Source organism: Carettochelys insculpta, chromosome 31 (genome assembly GCF_033958435.1).
Source record: "Carettochelys insculpta isolate YL-2023 chromosome 31, ASM3395843v1, whole genome shotgun sequence".
Taxonomy (NCBI): Eukaryota; Metazoa; Chordata; order Testudines; family Carettochelyidae; genus Carettochelys; species Carettochelys insculpta.
This window is the reverse complement of record NC_134167.1, coordinates 6,564,664-6,585,367: the sequence shown is the minus strand read 5'-3', so window position 1 is coordinate 6,585,367 and position 20,704 is coordinate 6,564,664. Positions and strand designations below refer to the sequence as shown.

The 20,704-nt window shown below is 40.7% G+C and overlaps 1 protein-coding gene and 1 long non-coding RNA gene across 5 annotated transcripts in view; one reads left to right on the top strand and one right to left on the bottom strand.

Moving 5' to 3' along the window:
- The window catches only part of LOC142004150 (uncharacterized), a 233,621-nt gene that overhangs the window by 36,986 nt on the left and 175,931 nt on the right, over positions 1-20,704 (top strand). The window contains exon 2 of one of the 2 annotated variants that reach the window (XR_012642928.1): positions 18,296-18,388. The exons of the other annotated variant lie outside the window; for it this stretch is intronic. This is a non-coding gene — a long non-coding RNA (uncharacterized LOC142004150). The remainder of the gene's footprint in view (positions 1-18,295; positions 18,389-20,704) is intronic. 2 annotated transcript variants of the gene reach the window in all.
- UNC5D (unc-5 netrin receptor D) overlaps positions 8,985-20,704 on the bottom strand; it is a 301,553-nt gene continuing 289,833 nt past the window's right edge. For 2 of the 3 annotated variants that reach the window (XM_074981594.1, XM_074981595.1), the window contains one exon: positions 8,985-18,401. In XM_074981594.1, coding sequence (XP_074837695.1) covers positions 18,197-18,401 — 205 coding nt within the window. In that variant the 3' untranslated portion in view covers positions 8,985-18,196. The remainder of the gene's footprint in view (positions 18,402-20,704) is intronic. The other variant, XM_074981597.1, reaches the window with a different exon arrangement.

Below are 20,704 nucleotides of genomic sequence, written 5' to 3'. Positions count from 1 at the left end.
AATGTTTGACCCCTTTCAATTTAAAAAAAAAAAAAAAATGTCAGTCATCTCTTCTTAACCTTCTCCAATAAGCTTGAAAATAACCAGGTCATGCTTAGTCCTTTCCTAATGTGGCAAATATTTAACTTTCAGCAATTTCAGTAGAGCACAAATCAACATGGCTTCCCTTCTGCTATCTACTTTCATTGCTTCTCAACAGGACACATCTGTGAACAGACATGATAAATTAAATGGCGTTCCCCCTACACACAGGCTGGCTTTGTTGCAGTAGATGTTTTTTATCTGCTGTGAATTTTACAGTCACATGCTAATGAACTAAACTTAAGAGGGTATTCCTGAATGGATTATGGCTTTTGTGGCAGTGAATAGGTAGGATTTGTTTATAGTGAATGTAGAAAAAGGGTAACTCTCTTCTGAGACTGCTGATTGCAGACCACAACACTGGCTCTTTCTTTCACTCCCACACTCCTTAGTGTGACATTTAGTCTCCAACAGCAGTATGTGGCCTTAAAAAGGGACTTGTTACTGTACCTATTCAGGGTACTCAAAACTTTCCTTTCCCTCCCCATACTGATCTGTGAGCTACAGCTCTTCAGTGCACTATCCCAAGAATCTCCACCGTTCCTGCTCCAGCTGTTTCATTTGCTTGACTATTGCAGACTAAAATGGATTTGCTAGTCAGTATCAGTGGGACATGTTAAATAAAATTTGATTTGTTTGCATTCTAGTTTCTGGTCCCCTGCAGTTGTAGGCCACTTACCTTCGTCTGCTAGTGTTAAATCAGCACAATGTCCAACAGTCCACTAAACTGAAAGCGTAGAAGGCTGTAGTCCTGACTAGTCTCCTGTATGGCTGTGAAACCTGGCCCTTGTACAGAAAACATATAAAACTGTGGGTAGTTTGTCACCCTGTCTCCCCTCTTTATTTTTTTTATTAGGTGGATCAGTGTTATATCACACTTCAGCCAGTGCATTAATATTCCATGAGAGTCCAAAATGGGTATCTTTCAACAGCATATGTTTTAATCAGCCTTAATGCACCAACAATTCCTAAGTACAAAAAAGCAGTCCTGTCATATGTTAAAGACTAACAGTGTCATTTATTAAGTGATGAGCTTTAGCAGGACAGACCCACTACTTCAGATCTGGAAACACCAGGAGAAAATACTGTTGCACTGGGGCCCATTGGTTACATTAAACATGCTGGCCATTGCCTTCCCCCTCCACTTGGCCCAGAGCCAGGCAAGTCTGATAAAATTCCTTCAGTGACTAGAATTTATTAACACACTTTAGAATTTGGTGCAACAACGCTTAAGATTTACTGTGAGGAACGTTGGGTAAAACTTTCTAATAAATAGTTGGCATTCTGTTATTCCCTTCTATTATTACCAATGCAATAGATTACAATATATTAAAAGTGCCATATTAAATAAGTTTTTTACATGGTGATGAGCTGGTTCCCAAATGGTCTGACTTTGAGGGAGAGAGAAGTAGATTAATAAATCTCTGTTAGACTACTTCGTTCTTCTGTTCCTTTTCAGATGTGACTCCTACCAAAATCTGTTGCCCCTAGTTAAACTCCTTCCAATTTGTACTAGAATGGCAAGTAGCTCTGGGTCCTTTTCTAATAATTTTAGGAACACATTGAACAGAAATAAGTTTTAGCTCCATTGTTCCGGACTCATCTGTCTGCTATTGCACTGTGCAGCTCAAACGTTGACTGCTTCAGAGGCAGTAGACCACAGTTTTAGGGATGATTAAAGTGGCTGGAGAGTGCAAATGTTTCACTTACGCCACATACTTTTGAAAAGTAACAGAGAGTAAGCCGTGCTATCTATACACTATCAAAACAAAAAGCAGTCAAGTAGCACTTTAAAGACTAGCAAAATAGTATATTAGGTGAGCTTTTGTGGGACAGACCCACTTCTTCAGACCATATCCAGACCAGAACAGACTCAATATTTAAGATACACAGAACCAAAACCAGTAAGCAAGGAGGACAAATCAGAAAAAGATAATCAAGGCGAGCAAATCAGAGAGTGGAGGGGTGGGGGGGAAGATCAAGAATTAGATTGAGTCAAGTATGCAGATGAGCCCCTATAGTGACTCAAAGTTTGCATCACGCTTTAAACCACGTGTTAATGTTCCGAATTTGAATATAAATGTCAGTTCATCCACTTCTCTTTCTAAAACAGAGCGATAATGTCTCTTCATTAACACACACACCTTGAGGTCATTGACAGAATGCCCCATTCCATTAAAATGTTGACTAACTGGTTTGTGGATCTCGAGTGTTTTGATGTCTATTTTGTGCCCGTTGACCCTTTGTCTAAGGGAGTTAGAAGTCTGTCCAATATACAAAGCATCTGGGCATTGTTGGCACATGATGGCATATATGATGTTAGTAGAGGAGCATGAGAAAGTGCCCGTGATTCTGTGAGTAACCTGGTTAGGTCCAGTGATGGTATTTCCAGAGAAGATATGTGGACAAAGCTGGCAGCGGGCTTTGTTGCAGGGAAAGGTTCCAGGACTAGTGTTCCTGGGGTATAGCCTGTGGCTGTTAGTAAGGATCCTCATGAGGTTGGGAGGCTGTCTGTAGGAGAGAACAGGCATGTCACCCAGGGCCTTCTGGAGTGTAGCATCCTGATTAATAATTCATTGCAGTGGTCTGAGTTGGGGGCTGTAGGTGATGACCAGTGGTGTTCTGTTCTTGGCTTTTTTGGGCTGATCTTGGAGTAGCTGGTTTCTGGGTATGCGTCTGGCCCTGTCAATTTGTTTTTTTACTTCTCCTGGTGGGTAATTCAGGTTTATGAATATTTGATAAAGTTCTTGTAGTTTTTGGTCTCTGTCAGTTGGATCAGAGCAAATGCGATTGTACCTAAGAGCTTGACTGTAAACAATGGATCTAGTCACGTGTGCAGGATGGAAACTCGAAGGGTGTAGATAAGTATAGAGATCAGTAGGTTTTCGGTACAGTGTGGTACTGATCAGGCCATCCTTGATTAGTACTGTAGTGTCCAGGAAATGTATCTCTTGCATGTTGTAATGGAGGCATAAGTTGATGGTGGGGTGTAGATTGTTAAAGTCTCTGTGGAATTCTTCTAGAGCCTCTGTACCATAGGTCCAAATCATAAAGATGTCATCAATGTATCTTAAGTAGAGGAGTGGTAATAGGGGACGAGAGCTGAGGAATCGTTGTTCCAGGTCAGCCATAAATATATTAGCATATTGTGGGGCCATGCGGGTGCCCATAGCAGTTCCACTAATCTGAAGGTATAAATTGTCCCCAAAACGGAAATGATTGTGTGTGAGAACAAAGTTACAGAGGTCAGACACCAGATTGGCTGTGGTGGCATCAGGGATGGTGTTCCTGATTGCTTGTAATCCGTTTTTATGTGGAATATCAGTGTACAGAGCCTCTACATCCATTGTGGCAAGGATGGCATTATCAGGAACTTTTCCGATGTTTTGTAATTTCCTCAGGAAGTCGGTGGTATCTCGGATATAGCTGGGAGTGTTGGTGACATAGGGTTTGAGGAGGGAGTCCACATAACTGGATAGTCCGGTGGTAAGGGTGCCAATACCTGAAACGATAGGGCATCCAGGGTTTCCAGGTTTGTGGATCTTGGGGAAGTAAATAGAATAATCCAGGCCACGGCTCAGATGGTGTGTCTGAGTTAATGAGGTCCCAAGTAGCAGTTCCTTCAGTAGTTGTTGTAATGTCCTTTGGAATTCCAAAGTGGGATGAGCGGAGAGAGGTCTGTAAAATGTGGTGTTGGAGAGTTGTCTGGCTGCCTCCTGTTCATACTCTGACTTATTCAGGATGACAACAGCACCTCCTTTGTCAGCTGGTTTGATTATGATGTCTTGGTTATTTTTGAGACTCTGGACAGCATAGCGTTCAGCATAGTTGAGATTGTTTCTCATTTGGCATTGTTTGCGTATAATGTCAGACTGAGCACGTTTGCAGAAGCACTGTATGTAGAAGTCCAGACTTTCACCACGACCCTCAGGGGAGTCCACGTAGAGTTCTTCTTCTTTTGTTGTTGGTTGGTGGGGGGGAGTCGAGAGAGTCAGGCTGTTATTCATAGGTGTGCTGGAAAAATTCCTTTAGACGGAGGCGGCGAAAGAAGGCTTCAAGGTCCCCACAGAATTGTATTAAGTTCGTGGGGGAAGTAGGGCAGAAGGAAAGACCCCGGGATAAAAGACTCCTCTGCTGGGCTGAGTTGGTAGTTTGAAAGGTTAACAATGTTGTTGGTCGAGTTACTGTTATTGTGGTTGAAGTATCCTGAGGAATGAAGTAATGAAGAAAATTTATTCTCTTTTCTTTTTTGTAGATAGAGGAAGTGTGTTTTATAAATATCTTGTCTGGCACTGGTAAAGTTTCCTACTGTGGGGTCTTGTGTGGATGCCTGTTCGTTGATGATGATTTCAAGTTCAGAGAGTTCATTTTTGATCATCTTTTGTTTATTGTAAAGGATTTTGATCAAGTGGTTCCTCAGTTTCTTAGAAAGCGTGTTGCATAGATGTTCACTGTAGTCAGTGTAGTATGTTGATTGTAATGGGTTTTTCACTGCCAGTCCCTTGGGTATAATGTCCGTTTTCTTGCATTTGGAGAGAAAGATGATGTCTGTCTGGATCTGGGCGAGTTTTTTCATGTAGTTGTTGGATCTCCATTCCAAACGGCTAAATGTAGTGCCTTGCATGTTGAATAGTAACAGAGAGTAAGCCGTGCTAGTCTATACACTATCAAAACAAAAAGCAGTCAAGTAGCACTTTAAAGACTAGCAAAATAGTATATTAGGTGAGCTTTTTGGGTGACATGCCTGGTCTCTCCTACAGACAACCTCCCAACCTCATGAGGATCCTTACTAACAGCCACAGTCTATACCCCAGGAACACCAGTCCTGGAACCTTTCCCTGCAACAAAGCCTGCTGCCAGCTTTGTCCACATATCTTCTCTGGAAATACCATCACTGGACCTAACCGGGTTACTCACAGAATCACGGGCACTTTCTCATGCTCCTCTACTAACATCATATATGCCATCATGTGCCAACAATGCCCAGATGCTTTGTATATTGGACAGACTTCTAACTCCCTTAGACAAAGGGTCAATGGGCACAAAACAAATATCAAAACACTCCAGATCCACAAACCAGTTAGTCAACATTTTAATGGAATGGGGCATTCCGTCAATGACCTCAAGGTATGTGTGTTAATGAAGAGACATTATCGCTCCGTTTTAGAAAGAGAAGTGGACGAACTGACATTTATATTCAAATTCGGAACATTAACACATGGTTTAAAGTGTGATGGAAACTTTGAGTCACTGTAGGGGCTCGTCTGCATACTTGACTCAATCTAATTCTTGATCTTCCCCCCCACCCCTCCACTCTCTGATTTGCTCGCCTTGATTATCTTTTTCTGATTTGTCCTCCTTGCTTACTGGTTTTGGTTCTGTGTGTCTTAAATATTGAGTCTGTTCTGGTCTGGATATGGTCTGAAGAAGTGGGTCTGTCCCACAAAAGCTCACCTAATAAACTATTTTGCTAGTCTTTAAAGTGCTACTTGACTGCTTTTTGTTTTGATACTTTTCAAAAGTGCTCCTCTCCTAGAGTAGAGGAGGCTGGATCTCATGGTGATCAGTGAAAGCTTTCCAAGTCTCTTGGAAATCTGACCACGTAGGTGGCTGCTTGAATGGGAACCATTGGTCGTGCCTTTGAATATCTGGCTCTGGTGGATTAAAAATGGGCTAATGAACTCCATGTGTAGCCAGAGGGAATGTGGCATGTAAATGATGAGACTGCCAACCCTGTTCTTTGTTCAGCAGAGCCAATCATTCTACTGAGAAATAATCTGACAGCAACCTCCACTTGCTGTATAATTTCTAAGTGACTGTTCATTAAACCACAATACAATGGACTTCTTACAATATTATACATTACTTCCATATAAATATAATTAATCATGATTAATACAACAATGGGTATCAAAGGCAGTTATGCTGATGGTCCCCTTTATAATAAACTGTGGCCATTACATTATATGGTATGGTTGATGATAACTTAAATGCATGTAATAAAATATTTGAAGAGTACATCTTGATTTATAACTGCTTGCCCTAGCATTTTCTGTTAAGTATGCATTAATGATGTATTTTATAATAGCTTACTTATGCACAGCACATTTTGGAATAGCTGGATGGAGCAATGCTTACTATAAAGTGAATGACATAATTTTACATGTTAATGAAAATATTGGAGCTCCTTTGGTACAATAATCCTGGGGAAAATGTTTATTTGGTTCTATTAATTTGCCGAATAACAAAGCTGCTGCTTTACTGTGCAGATCATAGGATAGTGAAGGCCTGGAGAGAGGTAGTACTGGTTCCGTTTTAAAGATACAGGAGGCCACAATAACAAAATAATACCACACTTGCTACTCCAGTGCCTCAAGTAAGAGGAAGAATGTATGTTCCCTCCCCAACTACCAAGCATCAGAAAAGACTTTCCCTCAAAAACCAGATAGGGGATCAAAACCCAGCTACTGTTATCCTGTCTTGGGTGGGGTTTTTCCTACCTCTGACAGACACCTGGAGTACATCTGCAAACTTGGAAGTTAACTTTGAAGTAAGTGAAAATGTGTGTAGACTCTCTGAAGGCTACTTTGAATTACCACCTAACTTTGAAGTCCTTACTCCATTCCTGGGAATGGAGTAGTGTCCTACTTGGAACTTGAGCATCTACGCACACCCTATGTAAAAGTCTGTTACTTCAAAGTTATTTTTATAGTGTAAACACAGCCCTGGCGGGATTTGTCTGATCTTACATGTGGATTATGTTCATATAGTTTCTGGTGCTTGTGGTAATAGAAACAGTGAGTGAGTTAGCCTCACAATGCAGCGTGGTGTGTGGGTTTTTTTTTTTTTTGTGTGTCAGTATGTGATGGTTCGGTGTATTCGTACCTCAACAACCCCCAGCTGAGGCTGGGCATGGGGAGGCAGTTGAGTACTGGCACCTCTTCTTTTCTTCATTTAAAAAAAAAAAAAAGAAAGGGGGGGGGAAAAAAAAGCACTGCACAAATGCATCCATGTGCTCAGACCGCTTACAGCTAGAAAAAATGTGACCAGAATTTGTGGGAGGAAGTTTTCCTAAAGTAGGATAGAGATGTAGTGAGTAATAGGAGTTAAATTCTGTAAAGGCACTAACTGTGCATATCAGTCACCCAGATCTCTTGTTCTTGGGGCTGTGTATTGGGAGGGTTTACTGTTTTGCTATGACTTTGTTCTTCTTATGGGCTAGATTCTGCCACCCTCATATTGAACAGTATCTTATTCTACAAATTGTGCTTTTGAAAACAATAAGGGACTATTAAGCTTGGTGAAACACGATTTGTCCTTGTATTTGCTGCGCAGATATTTACCTAATATTCACCAATCATATATCCCACCTCAGAGAATAATGATCTGTGTAATCAGTGGCCATGTCATGGACAACCTTTACATAAATCAAAAGGTGGATGTGCACATGCGTGCAGCAAAGGAGAGAGAATTCATAGGTTTGTCTACAGCAATATGAAAATGATTGGAGGCTGGGGCACATGACTTATGGGGAGAGTCTAAGGGAACTGAGCTTCTTTAGTCTGCAGAAGGGAAGAGTGAGGGGGGATTTCTTAGCAGCCTTCATCTTTTTTGGAAACCCCCCACCCTCAATTTTTAAGTAGTTGGAGCCAGGCAGTTCTCAGTGGTTGCAGATGATAGAACAAGAAGCACTGGTCTCAAGCTGCAGTTGCAGGAAGATGTCTCGGTTACCTAGGGAGGTAGTGGAATCTCCATGCTTAGAGGTTTTTAAGGCCCAGCTTGACAAAACCTTGGCGGGAATCTTTTAGTTGGGGTTGATCCTGGTTTGAGCAGGGGGTTGGACTCAATGACCATCTGAGTTATCTTCCACCCCTTGTCTTCTATGATGCTTTGCATACAGGATTTAAGGAGCAGCCATTAACTGCTCAGGCAGTAGACAAGTTAGCTGAACCATTAAAGGGAATCAACAATATACACACTCGCAGATATTACAGATATTGTGTATTCCAGCTGATGATGATGTATATTTGTACAGCACCTAGTAAAAAAGTACCCTGGTGTGCAATTGCCACAATCAGATGCTAATCTGCAACAAAGACTCATAGATGCTGTAGAAATACAAATGCTACAAGCAAGTTAATCACAAGAAGCCTTAGATTAGGGTGACCATATCTTTCATGGCCACATGAGATGGGGGGTGCTCCTGCTCCCCCTTCCCTGAGACTCGGGGAAGTGGCAGGGAGGGAGCAGCCGTGGCGCTCCCCCTCCCCCTCCCCCAAACCTCGGCTGGTTCCCTCTGTTGCAGAGGGCACATGCTGATGTACAGTATGTGCTCTCGGGCTGGCAGCTGCAACCGCGCAGGAAATATGGGACAATCAGTCCCTTTTATAAAATAAGTCGGGATGCCTTTTTGGCATCCCAAATACAGGACTGTCCTGCTGGAAATGGGATGTATGGTCACCCTACCTTTAGATTTATGCATTCATATTATGACAGAACTGGTTTATGCTTATCCTTCGATACAGGAACAAATTTAGAATGCCCTGAAGTCACCGGGAAGTCTGCTGAGGATATAAGTGGACTTCAGATCAAGTTCACAATAAATCTGTAGTGAAAATAGGATGATATTTTTGGACTGTTTCAATGTACTGACTATTATGTAATATTCAGTTCTAGTCATAGTCATGTAGATGGCATGTGTGGAGTGGAGAGAAAAGACTCCTCTCTTCCCCACCCATCCCAGTGTACTCCATTATCCAGTCAAAACTAACATTGTCTGAGGCTTACTGTAGAACTAGTGAAACATTAGATTATTCTACGAGTAGCACACTTTTCTGTGATTTTTTTTTTAAATGTTCAGATAGGAGAGATCTAAGACGTCAATAAAAGACTCTTTATTCATAAATAACTGATATGCAGTAATTGAGGTCTGTACATTTATCTCAAAAGGCTATAACCATACAGTTTTTGCAATCTCTACAGAAAACATCCAAACTGTCCATTATTTTATTTTTTCCATACAATATAACACAGCTGTTTGGCATTACCAAATATATATATGTGTGTGTGTGTGTTTGTGCATGTGTGTATTATATATTTATTTACACAGATTGAAAAAAGAAGCCAGAGTCTTTCCCAAGTATTGACTGTACAACATTCAGAATTTACATGGATAGTACAAGGCACAGAAAGTGTAGTATGAACCCAAGGCCATGCGTGCATTTGTTGATCCTCTGGTTCATTTCCTTACTCCTTCAGCTTCATCTTGGGCTCTTTTTTCAGTACCAACCACACCTGAAAATGAGGAAAGAGAGAGAGAGAGAGAGGGAGAAGACAGAAATGTTCAAACCCTGTTCAGTGCAGAAGGGAAGGGAGAAAGAGAGAATGTTTTTATAATAGGACTGATTGAAAGGTTTTTGAATTTTGAGGTCTTCATCAAAACTTCAGTAAAAATTAAGGAATGTTTATGTACATCTTCACAAAACTCATCTTTCCCTCTCCACATCCTTTTTGTTAAAGTGCTGATCAAAATTTTGGAATTTTGATAAATTTCCCATTGTTTCAAATGGACAGAAGGTTGGGGTGACTTGCAGCTCTCCCCCATAACTCATTTTTTCAACTTGCTCTACTTTGCACAATGCTTCTGATTTTAAATATAGATATGAATGAGTGATAAACTTTACAGCCCCAAATTGATTAAATGTTTCTATCTTTGGATGTAAACAGAGACTAACTTGACTCAAAGATGGCAGCTTTTCACCTTCATTCTCAAGTGACAATCTCATGAGATCAGCCTTTCCCATCTCAAAATATCTTCCAGGAGCATCCTGTCTCCCCAGTGTGGCATCTGGGTAATTTGAGATGGAGCTAAATATAACTTTTAGGTAAGAGCTGGGGTTAGTGATACACTAAAGAACTTACAATGAAGCTTCCGTAACACCTGTTTTTGCTTTCTTTTTTGAAAGAGGGATGAATGTCGCAAGGTGTGGCGGGGGGGTAAAGCTGGGGTGAATTCTTTTCAAATTGCAAAATTTGGACACATTGACATTTGAAAGCTCAGTGTACAGTCAGCAAGGTCTTTTAACATTTTCTTCTGTAGTGCCAATATTTTCAAATGTCAAGGGGGAAGACAGGGAAATTAAACAGGACTTGTCAGGACAGGCTTTTCTTGTTGGGGACAAATCTTATTTGCATCTGCACCCAAACACACTCAAAATCAAGAACTGAAGACCAGTTTTGGTGCACAGCCCCCTAAGCTTCAGTTTGTGCTGCCCATTTCCCTTTGGGATCAAATGGTGGGATGAACACGCATGCACATGCACACGTGCACACACACCACACCAGGCAATGTGGGTTGACACTTTCCTAAATCTGCAATGACAATGCAAATCAGGGTCATCACACCAGCAAGCAGACCAATTAAGAAGCTTTTAACAAAATCACAGCTCTACAATAGGTGAGTGTACAGTCTTGGGTTAGTACGGTATACGACATGACAGTTCAGGGATGGTTTCCTAACCCACCCTATCTACCCCTTAGCTAATTTTTCACAAGTGACTTTAGCTCTAGTTATCCTGTGAGAGCAAGGCATGAAGTCTGTAACCCTCAGCCATGGCCCCTCACAGACTCCTGTGTAAAGCACAAACCAGCTTATTTAAAAGCAGCTTTTGCGATAGCTTGAAAAATACAATACAACCCTACCAACCCCTACAAACAAACACAATCAGAATCTGTAGTCTTTACCTCTAACACAAAAAAGATACTCTCAGATGTCTATATTTTTTTTTAAAAGAACGGTAAATACAAAGGCTTCTTTTCTTTCAATTGTGGCTCTTGACAATATTAGCAATGATTGATAATACCAAAGGACAATTGAAGAATTTGCCATAATCTTAAAAAGTAGCATTTTTTTCTCTCTTGTTGACAAGTAGACGTCAGTCCTGTAAATATCCATTTTTGGGTCAGGTGAAAGTAGAGCTGGATTGTTTATTATTAAAAAATAATTCCAGAAACATTCTGCAAATAGGAGGCTGGTTAGCCATGACAATTATCAGAGTTGTCTATACACCAGAAAGCTTAGGATTCCAGACTTTGTTGAGGAATCCCTAAATTCTTCACAGTTCTTAGTGTAATAAATGAATAGCCATCCAAAAACTGTGGTATGAAATTGAGCAGACTTAGTCATATGACTTTGAAATGACTTAATAGTTCAGGGGGTTAGGAATAATTAAGAGAAATAGCCACATAACAGTGTGTGCACAAATACTCCATGATCAATGTGCATCGGGAAAATTTCTCAGTAAATACTAAGGAACAGGAAACAGTAGCAGAGTTAGTCATGTTATTCATTGACAATTTTCACTCTGTGTAAAAAGTGGAGAATAATTTCCTTAAGGCTATGTAAATAGACAAAACCCATTCAAATGAGTGATGTAATGGACTAGAAAGATGTTTTTCAGATCTTTCATGGTTATTTTAGACTTGGAGGTGAATTCCCTTTAACACTCTATTAATTACCATTCAAGACAGAACACAGTCCTTTGTTTCTGAATGCAGATCACCGACCTCCTATTAGATAGACTGAAAGGAAAATTGTCAAATTGGCGGCAAAAGCTCACAACTGTGGTTTTCTATTTTCTTTTGTGTTTTAAGTCCATTATATATGAAGGCTATTCTTTTGGCAGTGGGAAAGCATTATTTAGAATTAAACAAATAGTATGCATTTCAAAATGTTTCCTGTGGCCTTGTCTTTCAAAGCGAGGAAGAGAGGGACTTTGGATGAAAAGCTTTATACATCATATAATGAAGAGGAGACCTCTCCTTTAGTGATCAGGGCTTACTATCATCTCTCAGAACCATTTGAAAGAAAACAGTGTACAGGCCACATAGCGGGATAACAGCTGTTGTCAGAGAGAAAAATAGTCACCTGTCTTTTAAAGAGAACTGTGTAAATTTCTTTTCAACCCTTAAGAAAATGATATATTTATAATTTTTTTATGGAAGAACCATCCCACTTTGATGGAAGTTCTTGCACTGGTAAATGTAAAATTCATTTAAATCTAGAGACCCTTTTGGCTGAAAGGATTTAATGTAAACTACTAGGAATGCAAACCCAACATTGTAAAAACTGTAAATTAACTTTATGCTGCTGCAGTTTGGTGAAGCTGTGAAGTGCACCATTTTGATCACATAATTGTAAATCATTTGAAAAGCGCAATTATTAGTCTTAAATGAATCATAGCCCTGAAAGATCTGGGACAGAAGTGTTTAGGGGGAGGAAAACACACATGGGTAGGGACTCAAATAGAGTAAATCAGCATTGACTTTTCACCCGATCACAATCTAGCAGCCTAAAGAGATCTTTAAAGTGCAATATACGATTAAGTCTCAAATTTTTGGTCCCCATGATCTCTGTCCTTTTTACAGAGGATCTATAGATTAGGGGAGAGGGTTTCATCTGAGACTCCTGGGTTCTAATTCTGACTCAAATACTGATGTATGGGTTGCGTGTCCTTTGGTCAAGTCACGATTGGTTCAGAGCCTTCTTGAACAAAGTGTCCAGAATTTAAAAAGTGCTCAGCACCAAAAACTCCCATATGCTATTGACATGGCATTTCCATAGGAATTATATTGATTGTAATATGGTGTTCCAACAGAACATCCTCTACAGTGTTTCCATTAAAAAAAAAAAAAGGCGGGGGGCGGGTGGAGGCAAAAAACCAATAACCTCCAGTTTCCCATAGCATAAATTATTTATGCTATGTAAATAAAATATGCTAATGAGAACAGTTGGGTACTTTAATTTGTGTCCAATTGAGAGCTCAACTTTATTTCAACTATCTTCTTTTAACTTGAATTCCTCATCTTTCTTCCCTCCTTTTATATATTACCCCCATTTTAGAGATGTAGAAATTGAACATATGTCAGTAAAGCACTTTAAACATGATACTGTAATATGACAGCTGCTGAGTATTTGCTCAGACTTGAAGGACAGAAGGGATTATCACAATAATCTATCTGATTTCCTGTATAGTCCAGTTGGTAGAACTTTCTCAAAGTAATTCTGAGCAGATGTTTTTTAAACAATGCCTAATTAACCCCTGGAAAAAACTGCCTTGCTTCCAGTCTGAATTAGTCTAGCTTCAGCTTCTTGTCCCTACTTGTCAATTAATAATGGGCTCATGAATGCAGCAGAGAAAAGAAGTTTGTTCCCATGAAAGTACATCTCGACTTAATCAAGTCAAATCATAAGCCAAATAGATAAGAAACATATCTTACAGTGCTCGAGCTTCTTGAGTCTAATCCCTCACTCATTCTCATGGGTCTTCTTTGAACCTTCATCAATTTATAGAACTGAAAGGGTCTGAATGGTGCTTGGTCCTGCCATGTGTGCAAGAGACTAGACTAGATCAACTCAAGGTCCATCACTGACTGTGGTTTGTCTAAGCTGCTGTTAAAAATCTGCAGTGATGGACATTCCACAGCCTCTCTAGACAATTTAACTTCTGATGATAGGGCAGGAAGCAAGGGAAGTTTAGGAAGCATATTACAGAAAGCTTCCTAACTCTCATGATGGTTAAACACAGGAAATAAAAATGCTCTTTATTCATGTACTCGGAGCTGTTGTCATATCCCATCTCTGTCTTCTCCAGATTAACAAACCCTGTTCTAATTTTAGGTTATGGTTTCTAGACCTCTAATCACTTTTGTTGCTCTTTTCTGGACCTTTTCCAATTTCTCTACATCTTTTCTGAAATGTGACACCCAGACCTGGACACAATACTCCAGCTGAGGCCGCATCAGCTCCACCCAGAACTGACTAAGCCTCATATCCAATTTTGGCATCCACAATTCAAGGACTGTTAGTCCAAAAGCATTTTTACTTCAGTATTTGGCAGTGGTGTAATAACTTCTCTTCAAACTCTGTGTACATACCAAAGCATTACATTTGTTCTCTGGGCCATGGTGTTGCTTTGGGAGCTCACGTTCACCTGAACAACCATCACCCTCCTCTACTTCACAAAATATTCTAGAAACAGCAGCACAAATGACCACACAGAATCACAAGAAGGCATCAGAAAATATATCTTCACTGCAGGGTTATGGGAGGTGATTTGCATCCACATCTGAGCAACAAGGTTAGCAGTACACACACAATTTACTATGTCCTCACTGCTGTGGTGAACTCCTGTGTTTCTTGTGATTGCTCCCCTCACCCCTATTGGCAGCCCTGATCATGGGGTACATTCCCAGGAGTAGAGGTGCTAGTTGCCCCAAGCCCTGGTAACTTAAAAGGGCTGGGGGGGCAGGCACCAGGCTGCCAATTGTGGCAGCAACAGCTCCCAAAGCCCTGGGCCCTTTTAAATAGTAGCTGGAGACCCCTTCGGTCTGAGGCCCTGGCACCTTGCCCAGGGCACTGTGAAGTCTAAGCCCACTGCAGGGCAAGAGCTGGTGAAAGTAACTTGGATTTTTGTTCCTAATGAATTGTGGGAAGGTGCACTCAGGAATTTTCATTAAAGACTCAAGCTAAGTGGGTTACCATCCCAAGGAAAAGTAGCACCTACATGCTAGCCAATGCCCCTAGCTAGGTTCATGTTTAAAGCACCACTCAACTCAAGAATAAAAAAGATTAGGTGTGTGGGCAGGGAGGGAATTCAGGAGAAAGTCCAGGTATATCTTCTCTGCTGAGTTTGCCATGCTCTTACCTGGATGGTTTTCTGGGGGTTATTAGAAGAGGGGATTACTGGGACTCTTACCGAAAACCCTTTGGTCTAGAAATGAGATTTCCAGTACCTTCCTGCTTTTGTGTGATTAGGAAGAAAAAAAAACGTAAGGGAATTTCTCTGCCACCTTCTTGCATTGCTCATAAGTGGTGAAGGCCACAAAGTTGACACCATATTTTACAGATATTAAAAAAAGGGGTTTTGGAAGGGTGTCCCTGTGTGATATTTATGTAGGAGAAAAGGGTCAGGAGAAAGCACTCGTTATCAGAAGTGTGTCATTCTGCAATGATTATTTCTTTAACCTCAATTCTGAGAACAGCAGCAGATTCCTGGCCCTCTATCCCCAATGTAACCCTATCCAGAAGAAAAGCAAAATCAAAGTACTTGATTCTAAATTAAGGCCTCATTCTCTGTGGCATTTCCCCTTTCAGCTTGCTTGTATGCTACAAAGGCATCAGAACCACCTTGCATTTAGAACAGTCTGCTGGTCTTCATTTAAATGAGTCATGAAAGACTAGCAAGGAGATAAGGCTAATATGAGGTAAAATTCCAAAAGAAATGGAAAACACCACTGCTGAGTAACAGAAGGACATTAGGGTGTGGCCTGAATTAAAAGAAGGTATCTGAGTGCATGTTTGTGACTTCAACCCAGTTTCTTACAATTGTGTAGAGGTATGGAAACATCTTCTGTATCTGAAGAGTAACAGCTCTGAAAGTCAAAGCCCAATGAATCTATGTTGGTAAGACTATCATTGACTTTGATGGGCTTTGGTGCAGGTGGAGGCTGTAGATGTTGAGTTTTTCAAAGGAGCTTCTAGAGAAGAAAACTAGGCTGTAAACCAACAACTCTTATGAGGAGTGAAAGAACACAGATAATGTGCACTTTAACAGACTTCACAGGGTGTTCATAACCTCATCCATTTGATGAATTCCAGCAAGCAGTGTTTGGCTGCTCCCTGTGGCATTTCTTTTAGAAGCACCTGCAGTTCTCTAAAACTTTGAAAATTTATACTCCAGGTTCCTGTAGCAGCTACCTCTAACCCCTATATGCTACATGTTGATCAGATGTACTTGGGAATCAATGAGTAAACAAGATTCAGAAACATACATGACTGCTTTTTCAGTCTCTCCCTATATGCAATCACCAAACTGAAGATTCCCAACTTACCATAGGTTAATTTAACTTATTACTGTTGATTTTGTCAGCAGTAATAAATTGTTAAACATCACTTACAAAAGTAAACTTGTGTATGGGGAGATGTTTTCTAGAAAACTGCAGCACGTGTCAAGTACATGCTTCTTTTTTCTTGGTATCATAGCCAAAATTATTTATCCTGGACTAGTGTGTCCAGTAACTGTAGTTCCTTCTCTGCTGTATCATACCAGGAGAGAGATCCATGTGCCACTGGCAATAGTGACAGGTCTGTTACTTTCATGAGGAACAGGGTGGAGTTTTTAGTTATGCTTAAAAGCTACCGCCACTCACCATTGCCAATAGGAAGGTACTCTTCACAAATATCAAATAAAACTCACAATGTGTGGCTTGAAATGAAATGCAAGAAATATTTCAAGCACCTGTTCTCAGTGGTATTGACTAAGTATTTATTCTGGACTGGTGAGCAGGGGCGGCAAGGAAGGTTTATATTTGGGATCAGCTAAGTCCTTCTACTGAAGGAGGTTATTAGTTGTACAACGACTATGGGAACTTTATTTCAAGGAATAACCTCAAACAATCCTCAGGATGTACATTCTGAAAACTACTTTTTGGTTCATCGTACTGCTCCCTAGCCCTGCCTGTAGAATCTGTCACAGAAAATTAAAAATTTAATTTTCTTTTTCAAGAAAAAGTAACTGGGGCAGCAGTCACTGGAGCCCATCCTATTGTCACAAATAAATAACACAGATCTGTGCCCACATTGCCAATGCTAATGACGGGATTGCCTTAGTTAATTGGCAGGTGCGCTGTCTGCATGGGCAGAAACACTGTTTAGAACATGCATGAGAGAGACAGCATTTTTCATTTAGTTAGCCTGGTCTAATGCACATGGTGCTGAATGAGCTCTAATTTGTTTTCTAAAAAGCAGGGGTGACGGGTGGAAAGTTTAGTGAAAGTAAACTATATTTCAGCTATATCATCATTTGGCATTGGCATCAGTAGGTCATGTGAAATACCACTGAGCTCATACTTTGCTTCAGTTTCCAAAACCCTTTGAATGAAATTTAAGAATGTGGAACTTTGAGCCATTTCCATCAAAAATAATCAAAATATCTGTCTTGACTGATTTTTCCTTTGAAACTTGGTAATGTCCACCTGCAATGAGGTCAAAATTATGTTCCATTTGTTGGAACAACTTAAGTCAAATGCCACAAATGCAGTGTTGGGAATAGCACTTGTTTGGTTCACATAAAATGCTTCTTTTTACTGCATGAAACTTAATTTTTCACATCGCAGCTCTTTTCAGCAAGTTGACCCTGAAATTAGAAGCAACACAAAGCTGAAATTTCATATAGAAGAATTTTGCAGCTTCTTTGCTATTAGAAGGACCAGGAAAACTCTGTAGCAAATGGGAGAGATGCAGGTGCCACACAGCTGAATAGCAGAGTGCGCACAGTGGGAAACATGTTTCTATTGGTGCACATTAATTATACCATCATGTTTTAACCAGCCAGCTAATCCACTTCAAAACCTGTTTCCTCAAAATTTATTCCACCCATGGATACATTAAATGTTTTCTATCTACCTCTACGTGCCTGCCCAAGCGCTAATTGTACAGGGAACACTGGTTACAATATAGGTTCCAGTTCCCTAGATGGCTGAATATCATGGGTGTGCTTTTCTGTAGCTCTGCAATATAGGTGTATTCATTTCTGTACTCTGGTGGTCACTTGCATCATCTTGCACCCTGTCAATTTACAACAGTGCAAAAGGTGCTAAAAAATCACTGTCAGTGGAGAATCAAGCCATTTGCTCAAATCTTGCAACCCAGAAAAAAAAATTAAGGCAGTGATGCTCTGTGAAGAAGTTATTTAAGAAACATTGTTTAGACCCGCTAGAATCTCTGGGTTTCATTACTTTCAAAGTGTCTGCCTATCTTTATCAACTCTAGCTTCCCCACTCTCTCATCCCCTGGGGATCCCAGAAAAGTAGACTTTGTTGTCAATATTCTGATGAGAGTTTTAATTGGGAGGATTGTGGTGGCAGAGACGACTGCACTTCCCTTGTTACTGTGATGATTTACTCATGGGTTTCTTCTGCTCCTCCAAATATAAAAAACAGGATGGTAGACATGAAGGCCTGATTCCCTCTATGCAAGGTGCAAAAAATTCTTGGTAGAAATTCCCTAGTGTAAAAGTCAGAGCTGGCCCTTGGTTCATGAATGGAAAAGAGGTGACTATAGTCCATTTTGCCTGCTGTAGTTAAAGTCGGTCTCCTCAATCTGAGTTGCTGTAATATTTGAGATTTTGGAGTGTGTCCTTCCTATTTCTTCCAGGGCACAGGCTAGAGAGTCAAGATCGCCATCATGCTGATGTCGGGCTTCCCACAGGTCCAAAATGACAGCAGATGGGCTGCTTTGTGTCGCAAAGTAAGAGAGATTCCTTTTAAAAAAAAATAAATAAATAAGCATTTTTGCTGTTAACTGTGATCACAAAACTGACAGACAACTTTGTTTTGCTGAGGGAGAGCTTTTGGTTCTTTGACCTGTCTACCCCCATCTGCCCACAGATGTGTTTAAAAGAATAACATTAAAAACACCAAAGTGAACTTCATGGCCATTAACCACTTAGCTTTTTTAATTATAGAAACAAGCACCCTTATTTCTGAAGGTTTCAGAAGTGGAAAAAGTGAGATGGAGTAGCACTGCACGGAAACACGTTGAGCCTATGTCACTTGAAGGTTAGCTATAGCAGTTTATTAGAGGATAAATAGTGGTGTATGTTAAGAATTTGTTATAGCCACTAATGCTACATAATTTAGGCAGAAAATCAACTCTACAAGGCCCTATAGGGAAACTAATAGTGTGTGTGTGTCTGAGTGTGACAAGAAATTGACTTCTTACTGATATCCATAACTCATCACCATCCTTTTTATTTATTGTTCCAGGATTGTTCATATGTACATTTTCATTTTCTTAAGATAGTGTGCTCTGTTCTTCCAAGTCCCTTGCAAATAGTCATGCTCAAGATTTATGGAACTTTCTCTCTGCAGACTATTATCCCAAGTCTGTGCCATCATGCCTGACGCATTCACTTGGATGATTGTGTGGAAAAACCCAATATACATGTACAACTATGATGGTGACACACACAGCCTCTGTGCCTAATCTTTTTAGTGTTATATACACACACACACACAAGCAAAGCATATTTAAATATTTATTTAAACCCAGTGTAGAAGAGAAACGTTAAATCTTAAGAGAACTATTTGTTTTGATAATTAAATGTCAAAACTGTAACTCAAATGCTCAGTCCCTGCACTTGGGATCACTGCAGTAGACTGCAATTTCACATACTGCCTTTTGCTCTAGGGTTTTTAAATGCAGAAACCATTTTAGTTCTCCCTAAAGGCCCCAATCCCCAACCAAGTGCCCTCAAACAAGCAGGGACCTTTACCCCTTGTTTTTTTTTCCCCCCAAGCACGCTCTCACTATGAATAACCTTCTGATATTGAAGTTCCCTTCCACAATGTTACTGACTTAATTTATCACATACCACAGTCACCTTTTGTGAGGAAGAGGACCTGATCACCCACAATAAACATTCCCAAAGTCCCCTCTGTCCTCTATAGGAGCTGAGGGCCTCTCTTCCCTTAGGTCAGGGTGATAAAAGTAAACTGAACTTATGTCTGTAAGGCACATGTGGGCAGCTAGTCTAAACCATCAGTGCACACCTGTACTTCCTTTCTCTTCCATAGCACCAGCTCTCCTTCTCCAAAAATGGGGAGGGGGTAGTTCCTCTTGCCTGTGCCAGAGCCAGGGGAAGGAAGGGGGTTGGTTAATTCTTTTTATAAATGTGAGTAAGTGCACGGTGCTTGTTTTTGGGGGTTGCCTTCAAGGGCAGTGTAGGTACAGCTCTAGAAATCTTTCCTTAGGGGTGTATCAGCAAAGGTGATACGGCTGGAAGCTCCCGCTTTCCCGAGGTGCTGGTGGGGGGAGGAGCAGCGGTACTGGCCCAGGGCCCATGTCAACTGTCCCCAGGGGCTGCCCGTACTGGAACAAACCCTTAAAAGTTCTGTCTAGCTGTGCCTAAATGTTAGGGGAGGGGCCCCCTTCAACGCAGCTTATCAAACACTCTCCACTTGCCCTTATTCCAGGGTACAAAAAGAACTGACCACCCCCCTTTTTTTCCCATCTGTACATTTCAGGAAGGTGGGGGTCTATATTTAAGTAGAATTGCAGTCATGCACACCTGCACACTTTACTGCTCATGCATAAGGTTCTACTATTTTAAAGTCCTAAATTATCTCCCTGCTTTGTCTAGTGTAGATTAATTTCACATCAGGCAGCCAGCTTGGACTTGCTTCTCAAGCAAGGTATTTTCCTATGGGAGTGACAATGCAGTCACATGCTGCTCTGGGTAAGAAAGACACAGTAGCATATTACCTCTAGTTTAAAAAAAATCTGGGTCAAAATTGGGGTGTATGAGAGACCCTCTCCCCACACTTAAGCAGCTCCATTTAATGCTGGGTGGTGAGAGTAACTAACTGCCTTTGGAAAATCAGAAGGTGTATTTTGCAGGTCACCCTCTCTTTGTACAGACTCTTGTGTGTACCTGCAACACACTGTTTAAACAGCTTCCTCTTAGGTAAGTTACCTGATGGTGTTGCCAACTCTGTATTCTCTCTCAAGGAGGGGAAGTAGAGTACAGTGAGCCTGTTCAAGCTTCTTACCACACTGGTCTAA